The sequence below is a fragment of the Coregonus clupeaformis genome, chromosome 40 (assembly GCF_020615455.1).
Source record: "Coregonus clupeaformis isolate EN_2021a chromosome 40, ASM2061545v1, whole genome shotgun sequence".
NCBI classification, from domain to species: Eukaryota; Metazoa; Chordata; class Actinopteri; order Salmoniformes; family Salmonidae; genus Coregonus; species Coregonus clupeaformis.
Genome location: NC_059231.1, coordinates 27,270,322 through 27,297,993, shown reverse-complemented (window position 1 = coordinate 27,297,993; position 27,672 = coordinate 27,270,322). Strand labels below are relative to the sequence as shown.

At 42.1% G+C, this 27,672-nt stretch overlaps 1 protein-coding gene across 4 annotated transcripts in view; it reads right to left on the bottom strand.

The window, feature by feature from the left end:
- The window catches only part of si:ch211-269e2.1 (cohesin subunit SA-2), a 71,914-nt gene that overhangs the window by 24,833 nt on the left and 19,409 nt on the right, over nucleotides 1–27,672 (bottom strand). For all 4 annotated transcript variants that reach the window (XM_041863456.1, XM_041863478.2, XM_041863470.2 and 1 more), the window contains exons 13-16: nucleotides 24,309–24,388; nucleotides 23,594–23,701; nucleotides 23,360–23,480; nucleotides 23,157–23,274 (exon numbers count right to left, since the gene is read on the bottom strand). In XM_041863456.1, the coding sequence (XP_041719390.1) occupies nucleotides 23,157–23,274; nucleotides 23,360–23,480; nucleotides 23,594–23,701; nucleotides 24,309–24,388 (427 nt within the window). The remainder of the gene's footprint in view (nucleotides 1–23,156; nucleotides 23,275–23,359; nucleotides 23,481–23,593; nucleotides 23,702–24,308; nucleotides 24,389–27,672) is intronic.

Genomic DNA, 27,672 nt, shown 5'->3' with positions numbered 1-27,672 from the left:
TGTGTGGTTCCCACCGTGAAGCATGGAGGAGGAGGTGTGATAGTGTGGGTATGCTTTGCTAGTGACACTGTTTGTGATTTATTTAGAATTCAAGGCAAACTTAACCAACATAGCTACCACAGCATTCTGCAGCGATACGCAATCCCATCTGGTTTGCGCTTAGTGGGATTATCATTTGTTTTTCAACAAGACAATGACCCAAAACACACCTCCAGGCTGTGTAAGGGCTATTTAACCAAGAAGGAGAGTGATGGAGTGCTGCATCAGATGACCTGGCCTCCACAAGCACCTGACCTCAGCCCAATTGAGATGGTTTGGTATGAGTTGAACCACAGAGTGAGGGAAAAGCAGCAAACAAGTGCTCAGCATATGTGGGAACTCCTTCAAGACTGTTGGAAAAGCATTCCTCATGAAGTTGGTTGAGAAAATGCCAAGAGTGTGCAAAGTTGTCATCCAGGCAAAGGGTGGCTACTTTGAAGAATCTAAAATAGATTTTGATTTGTTTAACACTTTTTTTGGTTACTAATAATAATAATAATAATAATAATAATATGCCATTTAGCAGACGCTTTTATCCAAAGCGACTTACAGTCATGCGTGCATACATTTTTGTGTATGGGTGGTCCCGGGGATCGAACCCACTACCTTGGCGTTACAAGCGCCGTGCTCTACCAGCTGAGCTACAGAGGACCACTACATGATTCCATATGTGTTATTTCATAGTTTTGATGTCTTCACTATTATTCTACAAAATAGTAAAAAGAAAAGAAAAACCCTTGAATGAGTAGGTGTGTCCAAACTTTTGACTGGTACTGTAGATAAAGTTGAATGGGTTTGGGGAGGGTTTTTTGGGGGGAGAGTGTGGCAGAAGTTAGGGATTTATTTGTTTTTTTTTACTTTATTTTCATGGTAGTACAGAATTGGGCAGAACATGATTGATTGATTGAAGAAGAAGACGACTGTGAAATGGTATACATATTTATATTCATTCTTTCCCGGCAGTAAAATTATCTATCATTAAAACTTCATGCAACATTTAGTTCAAACAGGTAGCTAGCTATGAAATACACTTGAATTATGAATTCTACAGGATATATGAAAAAGAACAGAGGCCTGCACTGTATATGCTCCCAATTTACCACCTTTATTGGACAACGTTTCGATCTAACATGGATCTTTGTCAGGTCAAACAGTGCATGTTTGACCTGGGCTAATGCAATTGGATGTGAGTAAAGCTAGCAATCTGCAAACAGGCACTGAACAATCTCTTCCTAACCTAACAATTTGGTAAACTGAATAGCCTGTAATCTGCAGTCTGATAATTCACAAACATTAAATCAAAGATAACATTACTACAAACTGGGTTTCGAAACTTTGATGAAATGCTCCTAAATATCAAGGTGCCCTTTACAAATTATATTGCAGCAGTGTTATTTTGATCGCAGTAGCCAGGCTAACTAGCCATAATTGCAGCAGATGTAATGCAATGTAATTAATTGGAGTCATGATAAGGGCTAGCACATTCAAATAGACGGTAAATGTTATTAACCATTTTGTCTATTCATTAAACTGTGTGCCGCCTGAGATTAGCCTAGGCTCTGACACTGCACAAATGCTCATGGCCCGAGATCCTTCGCGTAAATTCGGAGAGCCACACTTGCATCGCATCAACAGCCAATCCAGGAGGGATTGGAAACTATTGTGAGCTTCGATTGGTCAATCATGACGCAATGTCGCTGGTATTTGAATAAAGTTCTGCTTATTCCAACATTGGTCCTGTCTTGTTCACATACCTCGCCTATGCTTGCATCGCCCAACGGTCCCCAGCCCACTTCGCTTCCTTAATTGAAAATGAATGGGCTTGCTTTGTTTCATGGCCACAACGTGCTATGTGGATCTCTTGTGTAAACGCAAATACACATTGCATTGGGGAACATCCCGCGTGCGCGCACACACACGCCACGTCTATTTCTATGGGCTTATTTCCTGCAATTCTACACATTTTGTCATGGGGTGCAAAGAAAACTTTGTAGTTTTAAAGTCAATTTTCTTGCAATTCTATACATTTTGCCATGTCTATGTGATATGTCAACAATATGTATGGGCTAAAAAACCTAATTGAAGAAATGTTTTGCTGACATGAGCTAGTTGACATTTATAAATAACTCTCTAAGGTATGCAATGACTAACATGACAAGAGGAACTGATGATGCACTACCCAATTTGTCTGTCCGGTACGCCATAGCTAAATCAGAGCTAAATCAGAGCTACAGTACGCCTATATGCAAATAAGCCATTTGACACATGGGCCTGCAATCATTCACTTGTTTTTCCCCCTCATTAATCTACACACAATACCCCATAATGACAAAGCAAAAAGAGGTACTAGAAGTTTTTGCAAATGTTTTAAAAATAAAAAAATATATATCACATTTACATAAGTATTCAGACCCTTTACTCAGTACTTTCTTGAAGCACCTTTGGCAGCAATTACAGCCTCGAGTCTTCTTGGGTATGACGCTACAAGCTTGGCACACCTGTATTTGGGGAGTTTCTCCCATTCTTCTCTGCAGATCCTCTCAAGCTCTGTCAGGTTGGATGGGGAGCATCACTGCACAGCTATTTTCAGGTCTCTCCAGAGATGTTCGATCGGGTTCAAGACTGGGCTCTGTCTGGGCCACTCAAGGACATGCAGATACTTGTCCTGAAGTGACTCCTGCGTTGTCTTGCCTGTGTGCTTAAGGTCGTTGTCCTGTTGGAAGGTGAACCTTCGCTCCAGTCTGAGGTCCTGAGCGCTCTGGAGCAGGTTTTCATCAAGGATCTCTCTGTACTTTGCTCCGTTCATCTTTCCCTCGATCCTGACTAAATCTCCCAGTCCCTGTCGCAGAAAAACATCCCCACAGCATGATGCTGCCACCACCATGCTTCACCATAGGGATGGTATTGGCCAGGTGATGAGCGGTGCCTGGTTTCCTCCAGACGTGATGCCTGGCATTCAGGCCAAAGAGTTCAATCTTGGTTTCATCATACCAGAGAATCTGGTTTCTCATGGTCTGAGAATCCTTTAGGTGCCTTTAGGCAAACTCCAAGCGGGCTGTCATGTGCCTTTTACTGAGGAGTGGCTTCCGTCTGGCCTGATTGGTGGAGTGCTGCAGAGATGGTTGTCCTTCTGGAAGGTTCTCCTATCGCCACAGAGGAACTCTGGAGCTCTGTCAGAGTGACCATCGGGTTCTTGGACACCTCCCTGACCAAAGCCCTTCTCCCCCGATTGCTCAGTTTGGCCGGGCGGCCAGCTCTAGGAAGAGTCTTGGTGGTTCCAAACTTCTTCCATTTAAGAATGATGGAGGCCACTGTGTTCTTGGGGACCTTCAATGCTGCAGAAATGTTTTGGTACCTTTCCCCAGATCTGTGCCTCGACACAATCCTGTCTCGGAGCTCTACGGACAATTCCTTCGACCTCATGGCTTGGTTTTTGCTCTGATATACACCGTCAACTGTGGGACATTATATAGACAGGTGTGTGCCTTTCCAAATCATGTCCAATCAATTGAATTTACCACAGGTGGACTCCAATCAAGTTCTAGAAACATCAAGGATGATCAATGGAAACAGGATGCACCTGAGCTTAATTTCGAGTCTCATAGGAAATATATACATTTGTCTCTGTGGATGGTTTGTCCTCTGACAAATCAATTGTACGTTTCGGTGTTCCTCAAGGTTCCGTTTTAGGACCACTACTGTTTTCACTATATATTTCAACTGTGGGTGATGTCATTCGGAAACACAATGTTAACTTTCATTGCTATGCGGACGACACACAGCTCTACATTTCGATGAAACATGGTGAAGCCACAAAATTGCCTACCCTGGAAGCATGTGTTTCAGACATAAGGAAGTGGATGGCGGCAACATTTTTTATTTTAAACTCGGACAAAACAGAGATGCTAGTTCTATGTTCCAAGAAACAAAAAGATATTCTGTTGGATCTGACAATTAATCTTGATGGTTGTACAGTCGTCAAAAAACAACAACTGAAGGACCTCTGCGTTAATCTGGACCCTGATCTCTCTTTTGACGAACATATCAAGAATATTTCAAGGACAGCTTTTTTCCATCTTCGTAACATTATAAAAATCAGAAACATTTTGTCCAAAAATGATGCAGAAAAGCTAATCCATGCTTTTGTCACTTCTAGATTAGACTACTGCAATGCTTTACTCTCCGGCCACCCGGATAAAGCACTAAATAAACGTCAGTTAGTGCTAAAACATGGCTGCTTGAATCTTGACTAGAACCAAATAATTTGATCATATTGCTCCAGTGCTATCCTCTCTACACTGGCTTCCTGTTAAGGCTAGGGCTGATTTCAAAGTTTTACTGCTAACCTACAAAGCATTACATGGGCTTGCTCCTACCCATCTCTCCGATTTGGTCCTGCCATACATACCTACACATACGCTACGGTCACAAGACGCAGGCCTCCTTATTGTCCCTAGAATTTCTAAGCAAACAGCTGGAGGCAGGGCTTTCTCCTATAGAGCTAAATGTTATGCAATGGTCTGCCTATTCATGTGAGAGACGAAGACTCGGTCTTGACCTTTAAGTCTTTACTGAAGACTCATCTCTTCAGTAGGTCCTATGATTGAGTGTAGTCTGGCCCAGGGGTGCGAAGGTGAACGGAAAGGCACTGGAGGGACAAACCTCTTGCTGTCTCTGCCTGGCCGGTTCCTGTCTCTCCATTGGGATTCTCTGCCTCTGACCCTATTACGGGGGCTGAGTCAATGGCTTACTGGTGCTTTCCATGCCGTCCCTAGGAGGGGTGCATCACTTGAGTGGGTTGAGTCACTGATATGATCTTCCTCTCCAGTTTGTCGCTCCCTCGGGCTTGTGCAGTGGAGGAGATCTTCGTGGGCTATACTCAGCCTTGTCTCAGGGTAGTAGGTTGGTGGTCTGTTGATATCCCTCTGGTGGTGTGGGGGCTGTGCTTTGGCAAAGTGGGTGGGGTTATATCCTGCCTGGTTGGCCCTGTCTGGGGGTATCGTCGGATGGGGCCACAGTGTTTCCCAAACCCCCTGTCTCAGCCTCCAGTATCTATGCTGCAATAGTCTATGTGCCGGGGGGCTATGGTCAGTCTGTTATATCTGGCGTTATTCTCCTGTCTTATCTGGTGTCCTGTGTGAATTTAAGAATGCTCCCTCTAATTCTCCCTCCCTCTCATCCCGGAGGACCTGAGCCCTAGGACAATGCCTCAGGACTACCTGGCCTGATGACTCCTTGCTGTCCCCAGTCCACCTGGTCGTGCTGCTGCTCCAGTTTCCACTCTTCTGCCTGCAGCTATGGAACCCTGACCTGTTCACCGGATGTGCCACCTTGTCCCAGACCTGCTGTTTCAACTCTCTCTACCGCACCTGCCATTTCAACCTCTAAATGCCGGGCTATGAAAAGCCAAGTGACCTGATGTACTGACCTGTTGCAACCTCTACAACCACTGTGATTATTATTTGACCCTGCTGGTCATCTACGAACGTTTGAACATCTAGGAGAAAAATCTGGCCTTAATGGCCACGTAGTGTTATAATCTCCACCCGGCACAGCCAGAAGGTGACTGGCCACCCCTCATGGCCTGGTTCCTCTCTAGGTTTCTTCATGGGTTTCTGACTTTCTAGGGAGTTTTTCCTAGCCACCATGCTTCTACATCTGCATTGCTTGCTGTTTGGGGTTTTATGCTGGGTTTCTGTATAACACTGTGACATCTGCTGATGTAAAAAGGGCATTATAAATAACATTTGATTGATTGATAGCAAAGGGTCTGAATAATGATGTAAATAAGGTATGTTTTAAACATTTTAATAAATGGGCTAAAATTGATAAACCGGTTTTCGCTTTGTCATTATGGGGTATTTTGTGTAGCTTTAGAATTGTTTTATTACATCTATTTTAGAATAAGGCTGTAACGTAACAAAATGTGGAATAAGTGAAGGGGTCTAAATACTTTCCAAATGCACTTTAATGTCCACTTACTACATAGTGCTGCATATAGCATTTTAAACATGTTAAAACAAAAGAGAAATAATATATATATATATATATATATACACACATACATACATACATACACACACACAGTGGGGAGAACAAGTATTTGATACACTGCCGATTTTGCAGGTTATCCTACTTACAAAGCATGTAGAGGTCTGTAATTTTTATCATAGGTAAAAACTAAAATCTAGAAAATCACATTGTATGATTTTTAAGTAATTAATTTCCATTTTGATTGCATGAAATAAGTATTTGATCACCTACCAACCAGTAAGAATTCCGGCTCTCACAGACCTGTTAGTTTTCTTTAAGAAGCCCTCCTGTTCTCCACTCATTACCTGTATAAAAGACACCTGTCCACACACTCAATCAAACAGATTCCAACCTCTCCACAATGGCCAAGACCAGAGAGCTGTGTAAGGACATCAGTGATAAAATTGTAGACCTGCACAAGGCTGGGATGGGCTAAAGGACAATAGGCAAGCAGCTTGGTGAGAAGGCAACAACTGTTGGCGCAATTATTAGAAAATGGAAGAAGTTCAAGATGACAGTCAATCACCCTCAGTCTGGAGCTCTACTCCTTAGTTGCCCTGGCTGTGTGTTTCGGGTCGTTGTCATGCTGGAAGACCCAGCCACGACCCATCTTCAATGCTCTTACTGAGGGATGGAGGTTGTTGGCCAAGATCTCGCGATACATGGCCCCATCCATCCTCCCCTCAATACGGTGCAGTCGTCCTCTCCCCTTTGCAGAAAAGCATCCCCAAAGAATTATGTTTCCACCTCCATGCTTCACGGTTGGGATGGTGTTCTTGGGGTTGTACTCATCCTTCTTCTTCCTCCGAACACGGCGAGTGGAGTTTAGACCAAAAAGCTCTATTTCTGTCTCATCAAACCACATGACCTTCTCCCATTCCTCCTCTGGATCATCCAGATGGTCATTGGCAAACTTCAGACGGGCCTGGACATGCGCTGGCTTGAGCAGGGGGACCTTGCGTGCGCTGCAGGATTTTAATCCATGACGGCGTAGTGTGTTACTAATGGTTTTCTTTGAGACTGTGGTCCCAGCTCTCTTCAGGTCTTTGACCAGATCCTGCCGTGTAGTTCTGGGCTGATCCCTCACCTTCCTCATGATCATTGATACCCCACGAGGTGAAATCTTGCATGGAGCCCCAGACCGAGGGTGATTGACCGTCATCTTGAACTTCTTCCATTTTCTATTAATTGCGCCAATAGTTGTTGCCTTCTCACCAAGCTGCTTGCCTTTTGTCCTGTAGCCCATCCCACCCTTGTGCAGGTCTACAATTGTATCCCTGATGTCCTTACACAGCTCTCTGGTCTTGGCCATTGTGGAGAGGTTGGAGTCTGTTTGATTGAGTGTGTGGACAGGTGTCTTTTATACAGGAAACAAGTTCAAACAGGTGCAGTTAATACAGGTAATGAGTGGAGAACAGGAGGGCTTCTTAAAGAAAAACTAACAGGTCTGTGAGAGCCGGAATTCTTACTGGTTGGTAGGTGATCAAATACTTATGTCATGCAATAAAATGCAAATTAATTACTTAAAAATCATACAATGTATATCCAGCCTTTGCTGCTATGCTTGCAGATGTGCATAATATGCTGCGACCCTAATCGAAAAGTATTTAATAACTCCAAATAACAAAAATGTGTCCTTTTGTTTTGCAGTGCATGGATAACCAGTGCAGTTGAATGCAGCATTGCTGTATGGTGCACTCAAAATGTCTTGTGGTTGAGTAGCCAGCCTAGGCTACTGCTCAAATGTTGCTGTAATAGGCCTACATATTCCTTCTTAGCATGTTGTTTTGTTGCAGGTGTTTTTTTATGTATTTTTATTTAGTTGTTTTGTTATTTAATTTTCTTTTTTTTAGGTGGTAGATCAGCTTTAATATTGCGGATAGACTAACTTCCATCAATGTAATTGTCTGCATCACTTCCAATCCCCCATGTTTTTTTTTCTCACAAATATAGACCACTGCGCAACTCGGGCTCCCGAGGCACTGCATCTCAGTGCTTGAGGCGTCACTACAGACCCCCTGGTTCAATTCCAGGGTGTATCACAACAGGCCGTGATTGGGAGTCCCATAGGGCGGCGCACAATTGGCCCAGCGTCGTCCGGGTTTGGCTGTTGTAGGCCGTCATTGTAAATAAGACTTTGCTCTTAACTGACTTGCCTAGTTAAATAAAGTTAAAATATACGTATATACATACGTACATACATACGTACATACATACATACATACATACATACATATAAATAAATATACAGTGAGGGAAAAAAGTATTTGATCCCCTGCTGATTTTGTAAGTTTGCCCACTTTTAATGTTAGGTTTATTTGAACAGTGAGAGACAGAATAACAACAACAAAAAAACAGAAAAACGCATGTCAAAAATGTTATATATTGATTTGCATTTTAATGAGGGAAATAAGTATTTGACCCCCTCTCAATCAGAAAGAATTCTGGCTCCCAGGTGTCTTTTATACAGGTAACGAGCTGAGATTAGGAGCACACTCTTAAACGGAGTGCTCCTAATCTCAGTTTGTTACCTGTATAAAAGACACCTGTCCACAGAAGCAATCAATCAGATTCCAAACTCTCCACCATGGCCAAGACCAAAGAGCTCTCCAAGGATGTCAGGGACAAGATTGTAGACCTAAACAAGGCTGGAATGGGCTACAAGACCATCGCCAAGCAGCTTGGTGAGAAGGTGACAACAGTTGGTGCGATTATTCGCAAATGGAAGAAACACAAAATATCTTGTCAATGATCTCAAGGCAGCTGGGACCATAGTCACCAAGAAAACAATTGGTAACACACTACGCCGTGAACGACTGAAATCCTGCAGCGCCCGCAAGGTCCCCCTGCTCAAGAAAGCACATATACATGCCCGTCTGAAGTTTGCCAATGAACATCTGAATGATTCAGAGGAGAACTGGGTGAAAGTGTTGTGGTCAGATGAGACCAAAATGGAGCTCTTTGGCATCAACTCAACTCGCCGTGTTTGGAGGAGGAGGAATGCTGCCTATGACCCCAAGAACACCATCCCCACCATCAAACATGGAGGTGGAAACATTATGCTTTGGGGGTGTTTTTCTGCTAAGGGGACAGGACAACTTCACTGCATCAAAGGGACGATGGACGGGGCCATGTACCGTCAAATCTTGGGTGAGAACCTCCTTCCCTCAGCCAGGGCATTGAAAATGGGTTGTGGATGGGTATTCCAGCATGACAATGACCCAAAACACACGGCCAAGGCAACAAAGTAGTGGCTCAAGAAGAAGCACATTAAGGTCCTGGAGTGGCCTAGCCAGTCTCCAGACCTTAATCCCATAGAAAATCTGTGGAGGGAGCTGAAGGTTTGAGTTGCCAAACGTCAGCCTCGAAACCTTAATGACTTGGAGAAGATCTGCAAAGAGGAGTGGGACAAAATCCCTCCTGAGATGTGTGCAAACCTGGTGGCCAACTACAAGAAATGTCTGACCTCTGTGATTGCCAACAACGGTTTTGCCACCAAGTACTAAGTCATGTTTTGCAGAGGGGTCAAATACTTATTTCCCTCATTAAAATGCAAATCAATTTATAACATTTTTGACATGTGTTTTTCTGGATTTTTTTGTTGTTATTCTGTCTCTCACTGTTCAAATAAACCTACCATTAAAATTATAGACTGATCATTTCTTTGTCAGTGGGCAAACGTACAAATCAGCAGGGGATAAAATACTTTTTTCCCTCACTGTATATACACACATATCCTTTAAAAAAATATATATTTATCTGTATTACTTTCCAACCCCACCACCCCTTCCCTAATTGGAGTAAACTAGTGAACAACAATGCTTAGGCCTCTACTTCCAGTTTATACATACTATATACATTTTTTTGTATCAACTCAACATTTTATGGACACAGTCAATTTTACAATAATTCTATTTTGTTTGTTTTTACTCCTGAACTTCCTCTACCCTCAACCTCTCCGATCATTTTCATGATGTCCATCCGGTTTGCTTGTATATGCCATATCTTTCTAACTGTGCTTTTTCACAAAAGCTCTCAACTTATAACCTATATACTTATTATGGACACAGTATGCTTTATATTAGTTATCTTGTTGTTATTAGTTGTTGTTAGTTGTTATTAGTCCCATCCTTCAACTCCATTCAACACCTCCCATCTACCGCTTAGCACCATCCATATTGGATTTATATTTGCCATATATTTTTCAACTGTACTGTTTTACAAAAGTTCTGAACCCTTCTATTCTCATTGTTTCTACAGATTTTAAATTGAAAATAAACATTTTTGCTAAAAGTATTATTATATTATTGATCGATTGACTATCACTTTTCAGATCACCCAGTAGTGCTATCTGCAGGGTTAGCTCCAGGTAACTATTGCAATCCTTTAGCCATTCCTGGACCTGAGTCCAAAAACAAGCTACAAATGGACAGTACCAAAACAAATGATCTAATGATTCTGTCTCTTCGCAGCAAAATCTGCAGAGCTGGGAAGATTGTATTCCCCATATAAATAACATTATATTGGTAGCAAGAATTTTGTATAATAATTTTAATTGAATAATTTTAAGTTTTGAATCCGGCATCGTTTTGCGTTTCAGTTCATAAACACTATGCCATGGAATTGGTACGTCAAAAATCTCTTCCCAACTATTTTGCAATCTATATGGAACGGGTGTCAATCCTTTGGTCCTCAAATGAAACTGGTATAGTTTTTTATTTATCACAATTTTCTTTAACCAATTATGTTCTTTAATGCAGGGCCGACAGGCAAGTTCCTTATTTTTTCCCCCTTCCACTTTCCTCTTCCATTTTTGCGGTAATTTTGGGTAGAGCAGACATTGGGGGCAGGTAGCGTTCTCCTGGCATCTGTCAAACCAAGATTTGTCCGTCAGACTGCCATATGGTGAAGCGTGATTCATCACTGCAGAGAACGCGTTTCCACTGCTCCAGAATCCAATGGCGGCAAGCTTTACACCACTCCAGCCGACGCTTGGCATTGTGCATGGTGATCTTAGGCTTATATGCGGCTTCTCGGCCATGGAAACCCATTTTATGAAGCTCCCAACTAAGAGTTCTTGTGCTGACGTTGCTTCCAGAGGCAGTTTGGAACTCGGTAGTGAGGACAGATGATTTTTACGCGCTACGTGCTTCAGCACTCGGCGGTCCCGTTCTGTGAGCTTGTGTGGCCTACCACTTCACAGCTGAGCCGTTGTTGCTCCTAGACGTTTCCACTTCACAATAACAGCACTTACAGTTGACCGGGGAAGCTCTAGCAGGGTAGAAATTTGACGAACTGACTTGTTGGAAAGGTGGCATCCTATGACGATGCCACGTTGAAAGTCACTGAGCTCTTCAATTAGGCGATTCTACTGCCAATGTTTGTCTATGGAGATTGCATGGCTGTGTGCTCGATGTTATACACCTGTCAGCAACGGGTGTGGGTGAAATAGTCAAATCCACTAATTTGAAGGGGTGTCCACATACTTTTGTATATATAGTGTATTTCTATTTTCCTTAAAACGTATATTTAAAAAACCTAGGCCTACCTTAGGCTTGCCGAAAGTAGGCTATAAGATAATGATGTGACAAGGAAAGTATGAAGGGGACAGCTGTGCTATAGTATGAAGATGAAATTGACAATCATTCAAATAGAAACAAATACACACAACATATCCATAGTCTATTTATCAGCAATTAAGGGGGAGAGTGTTGGGAAGATTTTTCAAATACTGTGAGATTTGAAAGGATGTAAAAACAAAATAATAATAATAATAATAATAATAACAATAATAATAATAGGACTTTGTTGACTTACTAACTGTGTGAGGTGAATATTTATTTTCACTGAGAAGCCCAGCTGGGCACTTTCCTACATTTTACATTTGTGAGAAGCAGGCCAAGTACTTCTACGCATGCTCAGCCATGTAGCAGGTTGTGAATTCTGCAAACAACGTTTCCACTCCTAGAATGAGAACGGTAAATTACTGTAACTAACAAATGCGTTAACAGAAATGTATGTAACCAAATGACAGGAATTAACGGTAAATTGCCTGTTGTACAAACGGTAGGCTACCACATCGGCATTCATAAAAGTGCATTGCGGGCCTACACTATATAGCCAAGGCTACTATTCTACTTTGCGGGGATAGGAGGGTGGCAATTATAATTTTCTGGGTCTCGCCTAGGGCAGCATATCGGCCTGATCAGCGTTGACTAGTCTATCAATTAAGAAAATATTCTGTATCAAATTATACCATGCCAGTTTGGAAAGGATTGGCACATTGTCCATTTGAAACAACATTAGCGCATTATAGGCCACAAAGCCAGAACAACCTTGTCGACTACTGTTGAATAACTAATGAGTCAGACATATCCAGCCTTTTTTAAAAGACATATTTATTTATTTACTAGCAAGCAATCAAAAAGTTTATTGTATAAAAGGAAGTCCATACAAACTATTTGTTTTACTGAAGTGCCATAGCCTATAGCGCTCTACACGCGCATCTAGCGGATTAGCTGCTTGAGCATCAAAGGTCAGTTGGAAGAAGATGTAGAAAGTTTAATAGACAGAATAAGTTAGCAAAACAATAGCTTATAATCAGTAGTATACACTCCCGCTATTAGGTAAAGTTTATCTACATGAAAAGAAAGTACAAAATAATAATAATAATTGACATCCTAAAATGAATGTAGGCCTATTTAAACAGTTTTGACGGTTATTTTATTTTGATGACGTCTTCATCCATAACCGTCAGTTACATTTTTACATTTTAGTCATTTAGCAGACGCTCTTATCCAGAGCGACTTACAGTTAGTGAGTGCATACATACATTTTTTCATACTGCCCCCCTGTGGGACTCGAACCCACAACCCTAGCGTTGCAAGCGCCATGCTCTACCAATTGAGCAACACATTATTACATTACATTATTTAATTACCGTCACAGCCCTAGACTAGACAACAAAAGTTATACTGTAACTACATTAGCTATAGGCTATAACTGTTTTTTTTTCAAAAATCTCCAACATTCTTTCAAAAACCTTCCCAATGTGAAACGCTGTAGCAAACAAAGTACTTGTGATCAGTATGCAGTCTCAATGTCACATTAGCCTGTCCAGCTCAGGCGTTCGGCGTCGCCGGCCTTCTAGCTGCTGCCGAACCTACTGCTGGCAATCGCCCTTCACTCATCAACCCCGGACTTGTCTCATCATTATTACACACACCTGGTTCCAATCCCCACTATCACTGTATATACAGTGGGGAAAAAAAGTATTTAGTCAGCCACCAATTGTGCAAGTTCTCCCACTTAAAAAGATGAGAGAGGCCTGTAATTTTCATCATACACGACAACTATGACAGACAAATCGAGAAAAGAGAATCCAGAAAATCACATTGTATGATTTTTAATGAATTAATTTGCAAATTATGGTGGAAAATAAGTATTTGGTCACCTACAAACAAGCAAGATTTCTGGCTCTCACAGACCTGTAACTTCTTCTTTAAGAGGCTCCTCTGTCCTCCACTCGTTACCTGTATTAATGGAACCTGTTTGAACTTGTTATCAGTATAAAAGACACCTGTCCACAACCTCAAACAGTCACACTCCAAACTCCACTATGGCCAAGACCAAAGACCTGTCAAAGGACACCAGAAACTAAATTGTAGACCTGCACCAGGCTGGGAAGACTGAATCTGCAATAGGTAAGCAGCTTGGTTTGAAGAAATCAACTGTGGGAGCAATTATTAGGAAATGGAAGACATACAAGACCACTGATAATCTCCCTCGATCTGGGGCTCCACGCAAGATCTCACCCGTGGGGTCAAAATGATCACAAGAACGGTGAGCAAAAATCCCAGAACCACACGGGGGGACCTAGTGAATGACCTGCAGAGAGCTGGGACCAAAGTAACAAAGCCTACCATCAGTAACACACTACGCCACCAGGGACTCAAATCCTGCAGTGCCAGATGTGTCCCCCTGCTTAAGCCAGTACATGTCCAGGCCCGTCTGAAGTTTGCTAGAGTGCATTTGGATGATCCAGAAGAGGATTGGAAGAATGTCATATGGTCAGATGAAACCAAAATATAACTTTTTGGTAAAAACTCAACTCGTCGTGTTTGGAGGACAAAGAATGCTGAGTTGCATCCAAAGAACACCATACCTACTGTGAAGCATGGGGGTGGAAACATCATGCTTTGGGGCTGTTTTTCTGCAAAGGGACCAGGACGACTGATCCGTGTAAAGGAAAGAATAAATGGGGCCATATATCGTGAGATTTTGAGTGAAAACCTCCTTCCATCAGCAAGGGCATTGAAGATGAAATGTGGCTGGATCTTTCAGCATGACAATGATCCCAAACACACCGCCCGGGCAACGAAGGAGGGGCTTCGTAAGAAGCATTTCATGGTCCTGGAGTGGCCTAGCCAGTCTCCAGATCTCAACCCCATAGAAAATCTTTGGAGGGAGTTGAAAGTCTGTGTTGCCCAGCGACAGCCCCAAAACATCACTGCTCTTGAGGAGATCTGCATGGAGGAATGGGCCAAAATACCAGCAACAGTGTGTGAAAACCTTGTGAAGACTTACAGAAAACGTTTGACCTGTGTCATTGCCAACAAAGGGTATATAACAAAGTATTGAGAAATGTTTGTTATTGACCAAATACTTATTTTCCACCATAATTTGCAAATAAATTCATTAAAAATCCTACAATGTGATTTTCTGGATTTTTTCCTCATTTTGTCTGTCATAGTTGACGTGTACCTATGATGAAAATTACAGGCCTCTCTCATCTTTTTAAGTGGGAGAACTTGCACAATTGGCGGCTGACTAAATACTTTTTTTCCCCACTGTATACACTCCCTCTGCCATTTTTCTTTGTCGGTTATTGTAAATGTTACTTGTTTTCCTGAGAGGAATCTCTCCTACTATTTCCTGAGTACTTTATATTTTGCAGGTTGGGTTCGCCCTGTGCCTTTTGTTTATAAAGATACATTTTGAGCACAACAGCGTTTGGGTTTCGGCACGCTTTGATCTATGGTGCTTAAATAAATTCAGTAGTTCTAAACCTGCGACTGCCTCCTGCCTACTCCTCTCTACACCTGTGACACTCAACTGGACTTTTTATGGCTTTAAAATAACTTATTTTCTTTCCGTAGGCTCTTTCCTTTGTTAACCCTGTTTTGTATTTCCCTAGAGGAGCTCCTGTAGCCTACAATGGAACCCAGCTACATCCCTTCTGTACATGGAGGCCTGCTCCTGCTACATGATGGATACACATACAGAAAGGAACGGAAGGAAGACAGCAAATTATCCTTTTGGAAATGCACTGCTTATGACTCACAGAAATGCAGAGGTCACATCACACTTTCTGATGGAATGATCAAGAGAGTGTCCGGAGAGCACAACCATGTCCCAAACGCAGCGCGGCTTCAGGCCAGGCAGGTACTCAATGACCTAAAAGGAGAAAAGCCTTAAAATGCAGGTGTGTCCAAAGCACCTTTTGGTCTGCAATGTGTTGTCCATTCAATCAGATGTCAAAGAACAGTTACCTTCTGTTAAAAACATGGAGAAGATTGTGATGGAAAATGTTATGTTTGTGCTTTTCTAATAACCAATTCGACTGGGTTCATGCAAGTGACTGATTAATCGTGCATGGGAGGAATCCTCACTATCAGTATCTGCAATTTGGCAGTACGCCCAGAACATTGTTTTGAGAACGAAAGGGATATCTCAGTTTCAAGGTCTCAGCTTGGAGAGATGAACCCTCGTGAGGTATTGGTCAGGCACATGCATGAACCAAAACGTTGATGATGAATTAATTATGAATAATGAATAAGCTAAATCATACAAATATAACTTGTCTGTGTAAGCAGTATAAGAGATCTAACGGGACTGCCCCGACGAAGCTCACTTCGGACCGGTACTTTATGCATCCAAGTTTGACTGTGACCTCTCCAGCTTGCTGATAATAAAGAATGATTCATTTCGAGTGTCCCATGTGTAGAATTTCCACGAAAAGATCATAGAGAGGGACTGGAAAAAGCACCAGTCACCTATGGTTAAACCTACACTCCTCTCTGACCTTGTCATCCCAAAGAGCTACTGTGAGAGAGTGGGGGGAGAGCTGTTCCTTCAGCACGACAGTGGACCAGGATATAATAGGATCCTCACCTTTACTACTACAGGCAACTTGGCATGCTTATGCGAGTCCAAGTCTTGGTTTGCAGACGGTGCATTCAAGACAGCCCCACCGCTGTTCCAGCAGCCATACACTATTCATGCACTGCGGGAATCTAACCTGATTCCAACTGCCTTCATTTTGCTTAAGTACATGATTATGTTCTATTGATTTGAATGTTATGATGGGTTTTTTTTGTCAAAAAGAAAACCGCACAGGCCAAAATAATAATCCTGTTTGTATTTAGGCGACATATACAGTACCAGTCAAAAGTTTGGACACACCTCCTCATTCAAGGGTTTTTCTTTATTTTTACTATTTTCTACATTTTAGAATAATAGTGAAGACATCAAAATAACACATATGGAATCATGTAATCAAAAAAAAGTGTTAAATCAAAATATTTGTTATTTGAGATTCTTCAAAGTAGCCACCCTTTGCGTTGATGAAAGCTTTGCACACTCGTGGCATCATCTCAACCAGCTTCACCTGGAATGCATTTTAATTAACAGGTGTGCCTTTTTCATTTGTGGAATTTCTTTCATTCTAAATGTGTTTGGCCAATCAGTTGTGTTGTGACAAGGTAGGGGTGGTATACAGAAGATAGCCCTATTTGGTAAAAGACCAAGTCCAATATATGGCAAGAACAGCTCAAATAAGCAAAGAGAAACGACAGTCCATCATTCCTTTAAGAAATGAAGGTCAGTCAATCCGGAAAGTTTCTTCATGTGCAGTTGCAAAAACCATCATGCGCTATGATGAAACTGGCTCTCATGAGGCCGCCACAGGAAAGAGTTACCTCTGCTGCTGAGGATAAGTTCATTAGAATAACTGCACCTCAAATAAATGCTTAACAGTGTTCAAGTAACAGACACATCTCAACATCAACTGTTCAGAGGAGACTGCATGAATCAGGCCTTCATGGTCAAATTGCTGCAAAGAAACCACTACTAAAGGACACCAATAAGAAGAAGAGACTTGCTTGGGCCAAGAAACACGAGCAATGGACATTAGACCGGTGGAAATCTGTCCTTTGGTCGGATGAGTCCAAATTGGAGATTTTTGGTTCCAACTGCCATTTCTTTGTGAAATGCTGAGTAGGTGAACGGATGATCTCCGCATGTGTGGTTCCCACTGTGAAGTATGGAGGAGGAGATGTGATGGTGTGGGGGTGCTTTGCTGGTGACACTGTCTGTGATTTATTTATAAATCAAGGCACACTTAACCAGCATGGCTACCACAGCATTCTGCAGCGATACGCCATCCCATCTGTTTTGCGCTTAGTGGGACTATCATTTGTTTTTCAACAGGACAACGACCCCAAACACACCTCCAGGCTGTGTAAGGGCTATATGACCAAGAAGGAGAGTGATGGAGTGCTGCATCAGATGACCTGGCCTCCACAATCACCCGACCTCAACCCATTTGAGATGGTTTGGGATGAGTTGGACCGCAGAGTGAAGGAAAAGCAGCCAACAAGTGCTCAGCATATGTGGGAACTCCTTCAAGACTGTTGGAAAATCATTCCAGGTGAAGCTGGTTGAGAGAATGCCAAGAGTGTGCAAAGCTGTCATCAAGGTAAAGAGTGGCTACTTTGAAGAATCTCAAATATAAAACATATTTTGATTTGTTTAACACTTTTTTGGTTACTACATGATTCTATGTGTTATTTCATAGTTTTGATGTCTTCACTATTATTCTACAATGTAGAAAATAGTAAAAAGAAAAACCCTTGAGTAGGTGTGTCCAAACTTTTGACAGGTACTGTACATGTATGTGTTCCAGTTGTCTAGTTGAACATGTATTAGCACATGTAATAAACTATTTGTTTTATCTGTTAGGCAACATATGAACGTTGGTTCCAGGTGCTGAGAAATTTGAGGCCCGAGATGAAATTTGAGACAATCATGACAGATCTGGAGCCAGCAGCGGCGAAGGCCTTTAGCGCGGTGTTTCCCTGAGAGCCACCACCGAGTAAGCTTCTTCCACCTGACCCAGGCCTTCTGGAGGAACATTTAGTGGTGCACTGAGGTGACATCACAATACAGCACTGACCCAGAGTTCGCTCACAACCTGAAGATGCTCCCCGCTCTGGTGTTCGTCCCTCCAGCTGACATGGCGCAATGCTACGAGAAGCTTCAGGACACCGTCTTCTTCAAGGACCAGAGCCTGACTCCTGTCCTAACTACTTTGAGGACACACTGATCGGCCGCCTCACAAGAACTAATCGAAGACCAGCAAAATGTGCCATAGGTATGTCTGACAGTTATTATAACAGTAATACAAATGGAAATTACGATTATGAGATTGATAAAATAATGAGATTGTCTAACATATTTCTATATTATGTTTTCAGAAGAGTGGAATTGCTGCAATGCTGTCCAGTCGAACAATGCCATGATAAACAGAGTCGTGAAGAGATGTCATCATACATTTGAAGGGGTTCTTAAATCCACAGAAACCCTCATTTGGATGTTCATGGTAGCATTGTGCAAGCAACAGACAGAGTGAACAACTTCAACTGGAAGAGCTGGCTGGAGACAAGAAACCACCACCAACCAAGAGATGCAGAGGCAGCGGAAGCCTGCAGGACCGGAAGCTGCAGGAGAAGCTAAAGCGCAGAGTGATGAACTACCAGAGTGCCAACACAGTGGACTACTTGAGTGGCATTGCACATTGTTTTGTGTTGCAAGCGTGAAATTCTTTGGACTGAACACTTTCATGTTGTCATTTAGTGCATTGTGTGCAGCCCAGATTGTAAACAGGTGGACTTTTTGGAAGGAGTGTGGCTGAGGCTTTGAGAGTGTGTTGACTGATTGAGTCTGTCAGTTCAGATTTGAAAACCACAGCACCCAGAACATGCCAGATTTGGTTGTGTATTCCGAGATTACTTGCTGCCTAATAATGTTGTCCTTATATTTACTTGTTTTATTTGTTCTTGTCATCATTCTTACAGCCTGATTTATTTATGTTACTGTATTCTAAATAGTACAGCAGTTAAATTGCAATTTAAATAGCAATAGTTAAATAGCAGTGGGAAAACATATCCACAAAGAAAAATTATGAACATTTATAAAATGAATTGTCTTGATTGTAGGTCTTCACACCCCTTGCTGTGGTACATCTAAATAAGTTCAGGAGCAAATAGCCTATTTGCATAAAAAAACCATACTGAATATTTATATAAAGTTAGTTGAATGGGGTCTATATGTGTGCAAAAGTAGTGGTTCAAGAATAACTTCCCTTTTTCTGTATGGTCCCTCTGTTGTATAGTCAATTTCAAACAAAGATCCAACCAGGAGCTTTTAAACATGTAAAGGAGGCATTTGTAGACAGGAACAGATCAGGGGAAGGTTATGACATAATTGCAACACATTGAATATCCCTTTGAGTATGGCAATTAAGCTGTGGATGGTGTGTTATATCATCCAGACACTGCAAAGATCTGACTGTATTTCCTAACTGAGCTGTGGAGGAGAATATAAGCTGCTCATGGATAACACTAGGCCAAAAATGTAAGGTTGCATAATGTACAAGACTGCAGGGGTGTGAAGACTTCCACTAGGCACTGTATATAGCTGACACTTGCATATGAGGGTAGTTGACATAAGTAGAACCACTGTTTAAATACTTCTTATGCTACATATCCCAAATGGCAGAAATGTGACACACATCAGGGTTTCAGTTAGGTAAATTTGTCGCTGGACAACGTGACCAGAAATATTTTAATTTACAGGACATTTGAAAACATTTGCATTGGGTGCTTAACCCATTAGGGCGTCCACCAACTCAATCAATAAATGAGGGTTATTGGCCAAATGAGCCACATTTACGTGTCCTTAAGAACAGCCTATGACAAAAACACTATTCCTTGTTTCGATGTGTAGCATATGCAAAACGTTATAGACTGTTGGTTTATTGGTTTTACTTTCCTAAAACAATAATTGTCCACCTCACGATTCAACTGTCAGAGATGTGAGCACGAAAGGCATCAGGGCATTGCATGCATAGGCCTATAGGCTTAGGCATCGACTGTATGATATTAATATTTAAAAAATAATAATATAAAAAGGAAGATAAGCTTAGGCCTAGCCCCAGAAAGATTTGCTGGCGGCATGCTACGACCACGACACACATTTATTTACCCTTGTCAGATGGGCTACTGCGTCTACTATATACAGTGGGGAGAACAAGTGTTTGATACACTGCAGGTTTTCCTACTTACAAAGCATGTAGAGGTCTGTAATTTGTATCATAGGTACACTTCAACTGTGAGAGACGGAATCTAAAACAAAAATCAAGAAAATCACATTGTATGATTTTTAAGTAATTAATTTGCATTTTATTGCATGACATAAGTATTTGATACATCAGAAAAGCAGAACTTAATATTTGGTACAGAAACCTTTGTTTGCAATTACAGAGATCATATGTTTCCTGTACGTCTTGACCAGGTTTGCACACACTGCAGCAGGGATTTTGGCACACTCCTCCATACAGACCTTCTCCAGATCCTTCAGGTTTCGGGACTGTCGCTGGGCAATACAGACTTTCAGCTCCCTCCAAAGATTTTCTATTGGGTTCAGGTCTGGAGACTGGCTAGGCCATTCCAGGACCTTGAGCTGCTTCTTACGGAGCCACTCCTTAGTTGCCCTGGATGTGTTTTTCGGGTCGTTGTCATGCTGGAAGACCCAGCCACGACCCATCTTCAATGCTCTTACTGAGGGAAGGAGGTTGTTGGCCAAGATCTCGCGATACATGGCCCCATCCATCCTCCCCTCAATACGGTGCAGTCGTCCTGTCCCCTTTGCAGAAAAGCATCCCCAAAGAATGATGTTTCCACCTCCATGCTTCACGGTTGGGATGGTGTTCTTGGGATTGTACTCATCCTTCTTCTTCCTCCAAACACGGCGAGTGGAGTTTAGACCAAAAAGCTCTATTTTTGTCTCATCAGACCACATGACCTTCTCCCATTCCTCCTCTGGATCATCCAGATGGTCATTGGCAAACTTCAGACGGGCCTGGACATGCGCTGGCTTGAGCAGGGGGACCTTGCATGCGCTGCAGGATTTTAATCCATGACGGCGTAGTGTGTTACTAATGGTTTTCTTTGAGACTGTGGTCCCAGCTCTCTTCAGGTCATTGACCAGGTCCTGCCGTGTAGTTTTGGGCTGATCCCTCACCTTCCTCATGATCATTGATGCCCCACGAGGTGAGATCTTGCATGGAGCCCCAGACCGAGGGTGATTGACCGTCATCTTGAACATTTTCTAATAATTGCGCCAACAGTTGTTGCCTTCTCACCAAGCTGCTTGCCTATTGTCCTGTAGCCCATCCCAGCCTTGTGCAGGTCTACAATTGTATCCCTGATGTCCTTACACAGCTCTCTGGTCTTGGCCATTGTGGAGAGGTTGGAGTCTGTTTGATTGAGTGTGTGGACAGGTGTCTTTTATACAGGTAACGAGTTCAAACAGGTGCAGTTAATACAGGTAATGAGTGGAGAACAGGTGGGCTTCTTAAAGAAAACTAACAGGTCTGTGAGAGCCGGAATTCTTACTGGTTGGTAGGTGATCAAATACTTATGTCATGCAATAAAATGCAAATTAATTACTTAAAAATCATACAATGTGATTTTCTGGATTTTTGTTTTAGATTCCGTCTCTCACAGTTGAAGTGTACCTATGATAAAAATTACAGACCTCTACATGCTTTGTAAGTAGGAAAACCTGCAAAATCGGCAGTGTATCAAACACTTGTTCTCCCCACTGTAGATATAGGCCGGCGTACAGAATACGATCCAAATATTTTTTATAAAGATAAGCATTATATTGTTAGATTATAGGAGTAACTCTGGTAGGCCTAAAACATTCTTCCTCACCTCAAGTTCAACTGTCAGAGTCAGTTGGAGCGCCGATGCGCACTGCCTTCATATAGTCCTGCAGTATAATAGGCGAATAGCCACATCAAACCTTCATAAAAGTTTCAAAACTGTATTACGGTAATTTCAAAAGTCAAGCCAAGCTATTGTTTATATGGAAAATACGAGCAGGCTATTATATTGCGGCAAACAACATTACAGTTGAAACTTAATTTGGCCAAAGAAAATGACTCAACAAAATGAAACAACACACTTACGAACTGGTTTAAAGCTTAAAAGTTTTGAACAGGCTATATTGCAGCAATTACCAACAAAGGCTAGTGCCTACCGTACCCAACAAATGACAACAATAGGTTATAAGTAGGCCTGTTGTATTATTATTAGCCTATCTTAAACTATATACGGAGCAAGCAATTTTAAAAAAACAGCAACGAAAATGTCTCAATAGAATGAAAAACACATTAGATGAATAATGCATACAATAATAACAATGATATACAATAATAATAATAAAACAAATATATATAAATACAAAATAAATAAAAGTTCCGAAATTACATCCTACCTAAATAGCGAGTTGCACACAGTAGTTGCATTTGGCCGCGCCAACATTCTTCTCATCTTTGTCCAATACAATATTAAAATTGTCCACACGGAAGACATTCCCCTTGTAGGCTTTTCACTACAGTCATACCACAGAATTTCTAAACCATACTGTACTGTCATTGGGCATACTCTTTTTCCTCTAACTTTTGTTTTACTTCAAAAAAAAAAATAACTCCATCTTCACAATCAACAGTAGCCTAGGCCAAGGCTCAGCAGCAGGCACAGGCATGTCAGGCAGTTCACAAGGAGTGAGAGAATGGTGGTAAATGGTAGGCAGCCTAATCTGGGATTCATTTTCTCCCGGACAATTGACCAACTACAATTTCATTTATCGGCTTTTCATTATAATTTTTTTGGGCCAAAAGTCGGCAATTACCGGCTAATGGAAACCCTGACACACACACACACGTACACACTGACCTTCATCCTGAGCGGAGGGGTCCTGTAGCAGTAAAGAGGTAAGAGACGACCAGTCTTTCAGCATGGCACCAGCACAGTCCCACAGACTGTCCACCAGGTATACTACATGCTGATGGAGCTAGAAAGAGAATACACACATTCACTGTCCACCTGTGCTGATGTAAAAACGGAGTATATACCAACACACGGGCACTTTCTCTTACCTCACTGTCCTGGTAGAAGTGCAGCAGAGCCCTCACTCTGGCTGTCGTCAGCTGTGTGTGTGTGTCCTGCTCACTCACCCCCTCTCTGAGGTCAGGTGTCTGAGTTTGGGAGCTGAGCAGCCTGACAGCAGAGATGAGAATGTCACCAGTGACTCTGGCCCTCATTCACTCACTCTCACTATTATAGACACCCCAGCTAATGTATATGGTCTATGGCCAGCCCACTGCACTGACCTTGTGTAGAGCAGCTCTCCTGCGGTGGCAGCCAGGGGGCGATGTGAGGAGTACACCAACTGGAACAGCTGCTTATAGTCCTCAGGATTAATAACATCATCAGCTGACCTGAGAGGTAGGGGAGGGAGGGGATGGTGGATAGAGAAAGAAAAGGGGATGGCCAAAGAGAGATAGGGTCAGGAAAAGAGAAGAAAGGGGGAGGTTGATAAAGCATTTTAGAACAGACGTCATATTAGCCCTTTTATCCTCAAACTGTTGGTGATGTAACAACATGAGAGCGCCTCCGACAATTCCCTATGAAATGACCCAGTGCAAACAAGCAGCGAATTGAACAGTCATTTTTTCAGTGGCATTCGTGGTAATGTGTATCCAAGTCTCTATGTTGGGGTGTCAACAAATTTCATATTCACTTTCACTAGACATTTTCTGAGGTTTTGAAAGCGTTTAGAAATAAACAGCGCAACCCAAAAGCGTCAATTATCACCTAACACAAGAGGAGATTCTGGGCGCGCTCTGAATGTTCAGACAGAAACAGCAATGACCAAACCCAATAAATACTGTATATGTCTCTGGATAGAGTGTTTGTGTGTGTGTGTGTGTGTGTGTGTGTGTGTGTGTGTGTGTGTGTGTGTGTGTGTGTGTGTGTGTGTGTGTGTGTGTGTGTGTGTGTGTGTGTGTGTGTGAGTGAGTGTGTAAAAGAGAGACAGGGACTTACTGGGAGATGAGTGTGAGTAGTCTCAGGGTCTGTACTGCCACCTCGTGGTCCTTATCCAGAGTCATAGAGATCATCCTGTCCTGTAGAGAGCAGATATCAGAGTTAAAAAGGGCAATCCGAAGTTGAAACGATAACAAAGCCTCTGTTTTAGTATAAAGCTGAGGGATGGTCTTGGAGAAATGTAACCACTCTTAAATTCATAGAGCTATTGACGCAAGGACTGAACAACCAAGATATCAAAATCATAGTTTTGCATATCTTGAGGCTATACTGTTTTTTTTTTTTACATTTACAAACATTGGAGTAAAACTAGTTTAACTTTTGGGTTTCAGATGGGGTACAACAGTTGAACTAAGCTGAATCAATATAGCATTAATATATACAGTATATACAGTACAAGTCAAAAGTTTGGACACCTACTCATTCAAGGGTTTTTCTTATGTTTACTATTTTCTACATTGTAGAATAATAGTGAAGACATCAAACTATGAAATAACACATATGGAATCATGTAGTAACCAAAAAAAAGTGTTAAACAAATCAAAATATATTTTATATTTGAGATTCTTCAAAGTAACCAACCTTTGCCTTGATGACAGCTTTGCACACTCTTGGCATTCTCTCAACCAGCTTCACCTGGAATGATTTTCCAACATCTTGAAGGAGTTCCCACATATGCTGAGCACTTGTTGGCTGCTTTTCCTTCACTCCGCGGTCCAACTCATCCCAAACCATCTCAATTGGGTTGAGGTCGGGTGATTGTGGAGGCCAGGTCATCTGATGCAGCACTCCATCACTCTCCTTCTTGGTCAAATAGCCCTTACACAGCCTGGAGATGTGTTTTGGTACATTGTCCAGTTGAAAAACAAATGATAGTGGGACTAAGCGCAAACCAGATGGGATGGCATATCGCTGCAGAATGCTGTGGTAGACATGCTGGTTAAGTGTGCCTTGAATTCTAAATAAATCACAAAAAGTGTCACCAGCAAAGCACAACCACACCATCACACCTCCTCCTCCATGCTTCACGGTGGGAACAACACATGCGGAGATCATCCGTTCACCTACTCTGCGTCTCACAAAGACATGGCGGTTAGAACCAACAATCTCAAATTTGGACTCATCAGACCAAAGGACAGATTGCCACAGGTCTAATGTCCATTGCTCGTGTTTCTTGGCCCAAGCAAGTCTCCTCTTCTTATTGGTGTCCTTTAGTAGTGATTTATTTTCAGCAATTCGACCATGAAGGCCTGATTCACGCAGTCTCCTCTGAACAGTTGATGTTGAGATGTGTCTGTTACTTGAATTCTGTGAAGCATTTATTTGGGCTACAATTTCTGAGGCTTGTAACTCTAATGAACTTGTCCTCTGCAGCAGAGGTAACTCTGGGTCTTCCTTTCCTGTGGCGGTCCTCATGAGAGCCAGTTTCATTATAGCGCTTGATGGTTTTTGCGACTGCACTCGAAGAAACATTCAAAGTTCTTGAAATGTTACTGACTGACCTTCATGTCTTAAAGTAATGATGGACTGTCATTTTTCTTTCCTTATTTCAAATCAAATCCAATTTTATTTCTCACATGCGCCGAATACTTACAGTGAAATGCTTACTTACAAGCACTTAATCAACAATGCAGTAAAAAAAAATATATATATATACAGTGGGGAGAACAAGTATTTGATACACTGCCGATTTTGCAGGTTTTCCTACTTACAAAGCATGTAGAGGTCTGTAATTTTTAAAAAATCCAGAAAATCACATTGTATGATTTTTAAGTAATTAATTTGCATTTTATTGCATGACATAATTATTTGATACATCAGAAAAGCAGAACTTAATATTTGGTACAGAAACCTTTGTTTGCAATTACAGAGATCATACGTTTCCTGTAGGTCTTGACCAGGTTTGCACACACTGCAGCAGGGATTTTGGCCCACTCCTCCATACAGACCTTCTCCAGATCCTAAAGGTTTCGGGCTGTCGCTGGGCAATACGGACTTTCAGCTCCCTCCAAAGATGTTCTATTGGGTTCAGGTCTGGAGCCCCAGACCGAGGGTGATTGACCGTCATCTTGAACTTCTTCCATTTTCTAATAATTGCGCCAACAGTTGTTGCCTGCTCACCAAGCTGCTTGCCTATTGTCCTGTAGCCCATCCCAGCCTTTATTCCTGATGTCCTTACACAGCTCTCTGGTCTTGGCCATTGTGGAGAGGTTGGAGTCTGTTTGATTGAGTGTGTGGACAGGTGTCTTTTATACAGGTAACAAGTTCAAACAGTGCAGTTAATACAGGTAATGAGTGGAAAACAGGAGGGCTTCTTAAAGAAAAACTAACAGGTCTGTGAGAGCCGTAATTCGTACTGGTTGGTAGGTGATCAAATACTAATGTCATGCAATAAAATGCAAATTAATTACTTAAAAATCATACAATGTGATTTTCTGGATTTTTGTTTTAGATTCCGTCTCTCACAGTTCAAGTGTACCTATGATAAAACTTACAGACCTCTACATGCTTTGTAAGTAGGAAAACCTGCAAAATTGGAAGTGTATCAAACACTTGTTGTATACAGTGGGGGAAAAAAGTATTTAGTCAGCCACCAATTGTGCAAGTTCTCCCACTTAAAAAGATGAGAGAGGCCTGTAATTTTCATCATAGGTACACGTCAACTATGACAGACGAATTGAGAAAAAAAATCCAGAAAATGACATTGTAGGATTTTTTATGAATATATTTGCAAATTATGGTGGAAAATGAGTATTTGGTCACCTACAAACAAGCAAGATTTCTGGCTCTCACAGACCTGTAACTTCTTCTTTAAGAGGCTCCTCTGTCCTCCACTCGTTGCCTGTATTAATGGCACCTGTTTGAACTTGTTATCAGTATAAAAGACACCTGTCCACAACCTCAAACAGTCACACTCCAAACTCCACTATGGCCAAGACCAAAGAGCTGTCAAAGGACACCAGAAACAAAATGGTAGACCTGCACCAGGCTGGGAAGACTGAATCTGCAATAGGTAAGCAGCTTGGTTTGAAGAAATCAACTGTGGGAGCAATTATTAGGAAATGGAAGACATAAAAGACCACTGATAATCTCCCTCGATCTGGGGCTCCACGCAAGATCTCACCACGTGGGGTCAAAATGATCACAAGAACGGTGAGCAAAAATCCCAGAATCACACGGGGGGACCTAGTGAATGACCTGCAGAGAGCTGGGACCAAAGTAACAAAGCCTACCATCAGTAACACACTACGCCGCCAGGGACTCAAATCCTGCAGTGCAAGACGTGTCCCCCTGCTTAAGCCAGTACATGTCCAGGCCCGTCTGAAGTTTGCTAGAATGCATTTGGATGATCCAGAAGAGGATT